Raw genomic sequence first — 10,735 nt, 5'->3', positions numbered from 1 at the left:
AGTTTTTAGAAGTTAAATGGATTAAAGATAATGGACATTAATGATCTTCTAATTATAGTCTTGATTCATAGTATATAGCAAAATTGAAATAGGAAGATGAAACACTAAACGGACAATATGACATAAATGAAGGGAGGGGGGAATTTAGAGGGGTGGGATCTTGAGGGATAGAAGAGAGAAACGGAGAGAGAGGAAATTTGTATTTAAATTACACCATTACCATCTAAAGAATAGTGTAAAGAGTTAAAATAAGAGGGTAAAAATGAAACACAAAATTTATGTGGTTTTTATATATACTAGAGATATACTTCTAAGATAATAGTAATTTACTTATTTATTATTTTTAGTATAAAAAATTGGACTATTTATTATTTTTTAGTATAAAAAATTGGAGTATGGGATTTTAAATCGAAGTAAAATCACTTTGAACTATTGTCAATTTATTGAGATTATATATAAAATAAAATATATATCTAATATATCTAATATTTTTTTTTAAATATAATATTTCCAATATTCAATATTTAGAGAATTTTAAGGGGCAACACCCTTTTCAAAAGTGATCGTGGCTCGTTTAATATTTATATGTTCATTTGACAAATGTTTCAAACATTTTTTAGATTTTCATGCAAATCATCATTTAGCAATTTTAGACATTTGTTATTAATTTTTTAGTTCAACAATTATAATTTAAATATTTCTTAAACTAATAGAAAGAAATGAGTACATTCAAAACTCTATCATCTAAAATTGAAACTGATAATACAAAAGTAAAGACATATTTGTTGAGAAAATAACTATTATATTATAAGAGAAATAAAGATGGCAAATTTTGCCTCTACTGTCTATACACACTATAAAGTAAAAGAAACTAAACACACTTGGGATAAATGCAAATGCAATGATTTAATTTCCTAAAAACTAATGTTCCTAAAACTACTATCCTTGTAAGAAGGCATCGACTTTATCATTGGTAGAGGAACTCAAAAACTTCATGCAAAGAGGCGCCTTGACGCCGGCCAGAGCCAAGATGGCTGCTGGAACACTCCACAAAGATTCGCCGCAGATGAGACCTGAAGCAACGGCGGGTGCAAACTCGCTGGCCCTGACCTTGTCCCTCCTCTGCCATAAGAAAAGTATCAAGCTCCCAACACACATGTCGATGGCGAAATAAGCACCAAGGTAGAACGGAATCGCCATACACATTGGGCTTGGAACGAATCGGTAGATATGGTATTTCCTTTCATACTTTGCAAGCAAGTCTCGGATGATGTTCATAGCGATGGAAGCAACGAAGAAGCAAATGGCAAGGGTGAGGCAGTTTTTGGGGAGGGAAGAGACGCCTTCAACGCCGAGAAGAGCAATGCCACGGTACATCAGTCCGTAAGGTGCAGGGTAGGAGCCTTCGGGGTCTCCGACGTTATATGCTTTGTAGAAGAACCAAAAGACGAGAGGGGACAAAACGCAGCCCATGGCTGTGCCACAGACTTGACTGAAAAACATCGAGCGGGGCGAAGCAAGAGTCAAGTAACCCGTCTTGAAGTCTTGCATAAGATCAGAAGCAGTAGAAACAATGCTCATCATGACACCACAAGAAGCAAGACCAGCAATAACACCTCCATTGCCAAGGCCAACCCAAGCACTGAAGATGATGATGGCAAATTTACCATAATTTGATGCAAGAGACCAATCAGTGAGCCCACAGCCATAGGCATTACAGAAAGCCAAAACAGGAGCAATTGCATATGCAACCAAAATGTGGTACCATTTCAACTGATGGAAGATCAAGGGAACTGTGATTACAGATATGACTGCGAGTACAACATAGCCGATCAATGCTACCCAGTTCGGGATTTGGTCTTTCAAGAAGTACTCGGTTCTCCGTTGGGCGTCGTAGTCAGTAATTTCCGATGATGTATTGGCATTCTCACTGTCAGACTTCTGCTTGGCTAGGCTGTAGAATGTTTGGAAGAGCATGTAGAATACATGGTAAAGACCATCACCAAGCATCATTGAAATGGCAATAAAAACCTGAGAAATGTCAAAAATAAGTACACTATATATATTACATCATTAGTTTCAACATGCAAGAGAGAGAGAGATACCCTATAGCCTTGAATGCCATGAAGACTGCTTGCAGATAGAGAAGCGCTGTACCAGATGCCTTTCCTCTGCTCGATCAAGGGCCACATGATTCCCCATGAGATGACGGCTCCAAGAAGCAAAGAAATATTGACCATGAAAGGACAGATCATTCCCACACCGACGTATGTAGACGAGAAATCGAAGTAGAACCTGTAAGATTCAACCAAGATTGGATATAAACATCGTGAATTCTGACATCGATTATGAGTAGAGATTGAAATCCAAATTCACTACCCCCAAGACATATAAACATCATTGACAAGTACTACGGCTTTCGAATGATTCGATTACCTTTTTGCATAAGCTTGAAGACCAAATGTGGGGAAGCTGGAAAATCCACAGCCATCAGCAGCAGCATAGAACCATTGAAACATGGCAAATACAAAGCTGAAACAGAAGCTCTTGAAAAGGACTGCAACTTGTTTCCTGAAAACAAGTAACCATGTATTAATATTAAGGAAGGGCAAAGACAACATCCAACTTAGAGTAAACTTGTGAAGAAATTCATAAACAAAAACAGAAGCCAAAACTTACTTTGCCAATTTGGCTCCTTTAGGTGTGTGAAAGCTATTGATGAGGTATGCAGTTGCAGTTCCACTTGGATAAGTCAGTTTGTATTTCAGAATCATCATCTATTGGAAAAATCCAATTCAGAGATTAAATTTAATAACAACAACATGATTTAAACCTCATAAAAAGTCTCTAAACTTTCAAATGTAATCATCTGATTCTAATCTACCACATGTGATTATTGGCTTCAAACATGATTTCTTAAAGTTCATATTTGAAAATTTAGAAACCAATATGGAATAAACACGAAACCGGGAAATAAAGGCCTGCTTTACTAACCTTTCTAAGAGGCACAATAGAGAATAAGCCAACAAAGCTAACAACAAAGAGAAAGCCCATCATCCAACCCACAGAGAGTCTCTTGATATTTATAGGAGTGTTCCCTTCTTCTCCTTGGGCAGCTATTTTGGCACTCATTCCCAGAAGATAACTAGCAGTTCCACCTGATTATTATGACATTCCAAACACTTCAATAACTAAAACGAACAATGTAAAGCACAGAGAAGAAAAAAACAAAAATTAAAGGATCTTGTAAAACAGTTCCCAATCAATGAATCCAAACATTCAACTGTTGGCCATAATCAATAATTGTTAATTCTAATTCAGATCACAGACTAATCCAACACATAAAACATGGATCGTATTTGAAAAATTGCAGAAGAATTGAAATCGAAGAAGAATGCTCACTGCTGAAGGCGATCCCAGAGGAGGCGACAACGCAAGTTTGGATCACAGTGTTCTCCTGTCGAGTGAAGGGCTGTTTCATAAGACCGAAAGTTTTGAGAATCGAAGTGTAACCCTTCAAAATGGCGAACCCTAGAAGCCCAGCGGCGACATTAAGGGACGGAATGACTCCAGTGGTGAGATTCAGTTTGCAGACAATGAAATTGAAGACAATGCTGAGAAGAAAGCTCGTGAAAATAGCCCTAAAAGTGATCTGGTTCTGCCATGGCGGAACCTCCGTATTCCTGAAAGCTTCTTCCACCATAATCCTCTCCCTGGCCGTTCCGTCTTCGTTTTCCCTCATCTTGCTCTATTTTCTCCTCGATCTTTTTTCCTCTGATTGTTCTTGCGCTTACTCGAGTCGAAAATAGGGAATTTATAGAGTGAGGAATTGAAGCCGGAGAAGAAATAGGAGAGCAAAAATTGAACAGGAATCGGACGAGGAAGAGGAAATTTGAAGTGTTTAATCAACGCTGTGATTTGGAGATTATAGAGGAGACATTCAAACCAAGTGGCGAGAATCTGGGGAGGATTCCTTGTTTGATTGGGAATTGGGTTTGAATAATTTCTGTAATTTCATTTTTGAAAGAAGAGATTAATAAACTGAAATTGAAATTTGCATGAATTTGCATGGATGGGGACTGTTCATGCGGATCACGGATGTGAGGATCCGAATGCGGTGGGAATTCTTTTGGGAAACCAAAATCTCATAGAAAAAGATCTGTGAGGGAAGAGAGAGACTTCAAATTTAAATTTTAAAAGATAAACGTTTTGTCTTTATTAATATAAATAATTATATTAATATTTTAATCCAATATTTTTAGGGCTCGGACCATCCACTTTCGAGATGGTCATTAGGAGAGAGGGTTATCGGGGCGGGTCCTCACCCGGAAATTATTTCCTATTTATTATTTTTTAGTTCAACTATTAATTATTGTATTTTTTTTAATAAATTCTCAATTAAATGTTAAGTCCTCGTAAAAATCCTCATTTAAATGGTTAAATTACGAAATATTTTTAAATTTATTAAGAAAATATCTCATAATTCATTAAGGGATGTAATTTTAAATTAATAGTTCTAATTGTCAATACCATGAATCTCAAAAAATAAGTATTACAGTAATATCTCGTACATCAAATAATTTATAGTAAATTCTACATCAAAACATTAAAATCAGTGGATAAAATGATGATATCTAGTGTCAAAAATATCCTTTATTAATTGAGATTTTATTTTTAAAATACACTTTATTAATTTTGTTTTTTTTAATATACGTAGTAGTAAAAAATAAAACTCAGGGTTTAAAGATAAATGACTTAATGGTTGACCATTTTATTAATCGAGTTTAAAAAGAAAAAATCATTGTATTGCAATTATTGTTAAAATAAGTATATGCGCCCATAAATGTACAATGATGCTTACAAGTTACAACCAATCAAATTCGACCATATTGCCAAAACTAGCCAAATTTTGAACTTTCAATTTATTTTATTTTATTATTCCTTAAAGCTATTTATAATTTGGGGGTTAACAGGTGGTTTGTATAATTGTATGTTTTTAAGTAATTCGTGTATTTTTCAACGTCTATTCTAATATTTATGTTTTTAATTTTTGTTCATTTTGGTTATGGTACTTTCAAAACGTCAACTTTGATTCTTATATTTTAAAAATGGATCATTCTATGATTTTAATTTAATTTTTATCTCATTTATTCAATTAAAATTTTAGCATGACATTTCACTCACTAAATTTATTGAAATGTAATTGTCAATTTATATTGAATAATTTTCATTATGTATAAAATTTGTGTTAAAATTTTGCAAATATAGACCAAAATATTTCGTTTTTAAAAATTGAAAGGCCAAACGAACCTTTTGAAAAATATAAGAACTAAAAAAAACAAAAATAAAAAATACAGATACCAAAGTGTTCTAAATGTACCAATACCAAAATACACTAAAGTTAAAACATATCAAGGCTAAAAGAGTATTTAAGTCTATAATTGAGTATAATATTGCTTTGGTTTAATGTGAATTAATTTATCGATAAAATATTGCCACTTTTTGCCAAAGCCAATTTTTGCATAAAGGAGCAATTGCAAGCTGTGAAAATGGCAGCTTTAATACTCAATTTAGGCTAAAGAATCAATGGAGGTTAGTGGTGGAAAGAAAAAAAACTATTTATGAAGAAACTAAAATCTATTTATGAAGAAACTAACCTAGGAATATTTTATGTTCAAATCCATATATGTCATTTAAAAATTAAAAAAAAAAGCTTAAATACCATTTTGACCTCTTTGATTTATTTTCTTCCTACTTTTAAAATGTGCCAATTTGATTTCTCTACTACTTTCAAAACGTCAGTTTTGGTCCTTGACCAATTTGATTCTCATTTGTAAAATTAAAATACACAGTTTGACATAATGAAAGTCCTTTAACACAATTTTATTGCTACATTTCAAAAAAAAAAAAATAGTGAGTAAAATGTTATGATAAAATTTCGATAAAAATTAAAAGGAACGAACCAAAATCGTCATGTTTTAAAAGTAGATCGACTAAAACGAATGTTTTTAAAGTACATGAACAAAATTACAAATTCGCTGACCAAAATAAATCAAAGCGAAATTAAGTTCATGAACTAAAATGATAGTTTTAAAAATATATGCGTGTTTGTAATAAAGACACGTAACTACAAATTTCAGGTACAAACAAGGAGTATGGCATTCCAAGTTTTTAACTACAAAAATTACTTATCAATAATTATAAATATTTGGATGGAGAAAAATCTAAACTTGGCTACCGAAGCAAAAAGTAATTATGAACTTGTAAAATCTTGTGGGGTGATGAGGGGAGGTTCCAATTGGTAGAAAAAAATGTGTAACACCTCCAATTATCCTACACTTGGAAGAAGTAGTACACAAAATAATAAATAAAGTGATCTTAGTCCTAGTATAATAAATAAGAGAAACTATAATTTGATTATAGATAAGTAATAATATATATATATATGAAGTTGTATTCAGGTGAGTCGTACCATACTGTTATTAATGTTTAACGATTAAAACTTCTTTTAATGGAAAAAAATACTTTATTGCTATTCGATTAGATGAGTTCTTTATTTTATATTACACGGAATAATATGGACATGTTATAAGTTGTGATGCATTTTTCTCCTAGCTGATGTAATTTTAAAAAACGTACAACCTAAATTATGTTTTGATAACAATTTTATATTCTATATGTTAAATTCTTTAGCTTATTTATCAATAATAATTTTATTTAAGGGCAGATTCAAAAACAATTCATTTCCTATTTTTGATTTTTGGTTTTGATTTTTGAAAAACAGACTTGTTTACTCATTCAATCTTATGTTATCTATTTTTAAAAGCTTTTTTAAAATTCTAAGTAAATTAAAAAAAAAAGTAGTTTTTAAGTTTTTCAAATTTTAATATTTTTTATTTAATGCTAAAAAAATTCATTCACATATCTAATAAATATTTTTCTCACTCTAAAATTTTTTTTACTAAATTTATCTCTTTAAAAAACTAATCTTTCTCTCTCTAAAATTTTCATCATTTACTACTATTTCTCTCTTCAAAATTTTCATCTTTATATATTTTTATTTCTTTTATTTTTCCTAACACATCACTCTCATTTTTATTTCTCTATAATTTTAACATGGTCTCAAACTTTTCTCTCTCTCAAATTTCAACTTTTTCTTTATCTTTCTAATCTATTTTTCTCCGGCAAATATATAACTTTCTCTATCTAATTTTTTTTAGTAAGTAAAAGATAAATTAATACGTTGTGAGTTTTAACCAAACTATAGGAACTAAATTGAAAATTTGTAAACCATAGAGATCAAATCAAAAGTAAACCCAAACCACAAAAATGAAATTGAAACTTTTAAAACTACAAAAACTAAAAGGATTAACTACACTTTTTGTCTTTGAAGTTAGGTTTCTATTTGGTCCAGTTTTAAAAGGGGACAGGTTGGTCTCTAATCTTTAGAACATCTATACTATATATAAATGGAAATGGGGCTATGGAGGAGAATCTTTGTCTTCCATTTTTGTCCTCCACTTTTTAGTAAATACTTGTTTTATCCTTTAAACTTAGGTAGGATGCAACTGTTGGGTCGAGGTATCTGTTGAGAGAAGTGTTGTGTTCATTCACATATGAGTGCGATTGAGATTGATAATTATTTATATATAATATAATAGACCGATGTATTTTTTTTAGATAGATAAATTAATTCAAGAGGTGTGATTGATGAAATGATATATCCATTCCCAAATAGGTGTGATTACAAACATCTATATAACATGAAAGAAAACATCATGCATAAAATTGTGTATTTTTCTCTCTCAAAATGTTTATGAAGGCTTTTCTCTTGCAATGAAAATTAAAAATTTTCGTTATTTGCAAGAGAAACACTAAAGATCCAAGAATCCATAAGTTTATTTGATTTGATGATGAAATAGAATATAAAATTACATTTTTATATTAATATATTAATGATTTATTTTAGTTTATTAATGTTCGTATTCTTCATAATATACTCTTGATTGTTGTTGTATATGTCTTAATTACTTTTAAATTCCTTATTTCATGTTTATTTTTATGTTTATGTCTTTATTAACTAACTTGAGTACTTAACCATGAATATTTATTACTTGATTTGTTAAATTAATTATTTACATATTAGATTATTGTATTAGTTTTCATATTATAAGGGTTTTTGTTTTCCTATTTTGCCATTTAAATTTTCCTAAATTTATTAATTTAAATTTTCAAAAATTTCAATTAAATAAGTTGCAAATTAATTCAATTGTAAATATGTTTGAAGAGTTAGAATCTGTTAATTCTAATTGGATGTGGTTACATAAAGAAGAGTGTTATCATCTGTATATGGTCTGATCAGACTACGATATGAAACATCACAATCAAATAGTAGAGATGTATCTATGGAGGAGAATGTATATTTCTTATTTTGCCTTTTAAGTTTTCGTAAATTCATATTTTAGTTTTTTAAACATCATTTTTAATATATTTGGAAAACAAACATTTAATTCCACGTGCATTGCACGTGATTATTGCTAGTAGTTCTAAAAGGTCCTATAGTTAAACTTCGTTATTAACGGAATCTTGACGTGGTATTGATGAGTGAACAATTTTTAGATGATTCGACTATGTTTATTATTTCTATATTGTCTCTACCTACATGTCAATTCTTTCCCTCTCGTCCCCCTTATCTATTGCTCCATTTCTTCCTCACAACTACTTTATGAGTTCTGCAATCGGTTTCCTCACTTCCAACCCTTAAAACAAAGACCAAAAAAAGAAGATGCCTTTTTAATTGATGGGAAGTTATTCAAGTGAACAGAAATCAAGGACTGAGAATCAAATTTTTTATTCCAGCATTTACCAAATTGTAAAAATGAAATCAATGGTATGACCTACTTCAAATTTGGTAATCTCATTTTTGTCTTACACTCTCATCAATCCGATTACTCAGTCTTTATTATGTGTGCGGTGTGCCTCACGTACATTTATTATAGTTTATTTTCTACTTTTATCCGTTTTCTCTCTTTTATCAAGGGGACTCATAACTTTTTAAATTAATTATTTATTACTTTATAATTTGATTATTTCCTTTTTCATTTATCCTACTAATAATTTTTCTTGTAATAAAAATTTAAACAACTTCTATTAGTTGATGAGATTCTATTGTGAAATATTATAAATATATATTTAATTTTTTAATATTACTTTGTTATTTTTATTACAACTTCTATTAGTTGATGAGATTCTATTGTGAAATATTATAAATTTATATTTAATTTTTTAATATTACTTTGTTATTATTAAATAATATCAATTTAGAGGCTTCTCCCCTTTATCTCTCACCCTATCCTTTCATTTCAGCATATTTTATATTAATGATTGTTTTCTAATAAAAATATATTTTAGTTGATGTCATTTTATTTAATTATTCATTATTTATTATTTATTAATATCAACTAATTATTATAATAAGAAAATTAAAATTAAAATAAAATAAAATATTTATTTTAATTAAAAAAAAAGATTAACATAAAAAAGAAATGGGTATACTAGTAATTCTCATAACATTCCTATCTAATTCAAAGAAAATTTTTGGTAAACAATAACATTCCCATTTCGATTTATTTTTATTACAATTTATTCCGATTTTTGATAAGTAAACAGAGTCTAAATTGAGTAAACCGAAAAGCCCGGGACAATCTTGGAAGCCCTAGAGGCAGCGGGCCACACTCTGGGACAATTTCCACAACAACAAAAATAACAACTCAGAAGCAAAATAACAAAGAAACTAAAGAGGAATTAGCAATGGGGGTGTTGTTTGGGTTCAGAGCATCCAGATCCCAACTCTATCTATCAACTGTCATCTAAAAATTAGGAGAATTTGAGTTTTTAGGAGATCTTTCTTGGGAGGAATTGGGAGAATTTGAGAAGTAGTGGAGTAAAATGGAGGGGAAGAGAGAATGGGAAAAAATTGTAAAAATACTGTCCACCAATACCACGTGAACGTTAGAACGTTCCGCCACTAATAAAATTTTACTCAAACTATTTTGTAAAATGAGAAATTAAATTGTTACTTTGTTGAAATTTAAGGATCAAATAAAAATTTGATAAAATACATCAAAGCAAGCATATCAACAATAATTGGCATACATTTCCAATAAAATCTATGCTCAAACTACATGATTCATTTTGTAGTACAATAAATGTGAGACATCAGAATCAAATCATTTTTTCCTTTTGCAAAAGGTAAATCAATGATTTTTTTTCTTTTAATAAAAACTTACTTTTCAGCCTTTCCTCATGTTACTTACAATAGTATTAATTTTTCTCTATACCTTTGAATGATCAACTTTCTTTCTATCTTCCTTTTGTTTTTTATGAAAGAATTATGAACTTTCTATATTCCTTTTGGTCTCTTATTTCCTAGTTTTATTTTTGAAAATATATAAAACTAAAAAAGTGTAAGAAATTTTGGTACGTGGATACATGCACTATAACATTTGTTACAACCGCTTAAAATATTTGCTATAAGCAATTATCTTCCTAAATTTACAAAAGCATCACAATTACGCACGGTTATAACTCCTAATTCAGTGAAGATATGTGTTTAGGAGTGATTACCTGACCTTCATCCGTTATCGACTAATGCAAGTTTCTAGTTAACGATTAATATGTAACAAATGAGCTTTAAATTTTTATCAATGACCTCAAAAGACCACCAAAGGCGAGA

The 10,735-nt window shown here is 30.2% G+C and overlaps 1 protein-coding gene across 1 annotated transcript; it reads right to left on the bottom strand.

The window, feature by feature from the left end:
* Positions 1–781: 781 nt before the first annotated feature.
* On the bottom strand, positions 782–4,137 carry LOC111020688 (putative metal-nicotianamine transporter YSL7). Its single transcript, XM_022297414.2, has 6 exons — positions 3,403–4,137; positions 2,995–3,158; positions 2,680–2,777; positions 2,437–2,571; positions 2,106–2,295; positions 782–2,031 (listed from the first exon to the last, which is right to left on the bottom strand). Exons 1-6 carry the CDS (start codon positions 3,740–3,742, stop codon positions 940–942), a joined length of 2,019 nt encoding a protein of 672 aa, XP_022153106.2. The 5' UTR covers positions 3,743–4,137; the 3' UTR covers positions 782–939.
* Between the last annotated feature and the right edge of the window lie 6,598 nt (positions 4,138–10,735).

This window comes from Momordica charantia, assembly GCF_013281855.1.
Source record: "Momordica charantia cultivar OHB3-1 chromosome 8 unlocalized genomic scaffold, Mcharantia_2.0 BLBB01000008.1, whole genome shotgun sequence".
In the NCBI taxonomy this organism is placed as follows: domain Eukaryota; kingdom Viridiplantae; phylum Streptophyta; class Magnoliopsida; order Cucurbitales; family Cucurbitaceae; genus Momordica; species Momordica charantia.
This window is presented reverse-complemented; position numbering and strand designations above follow the sequence as displayed.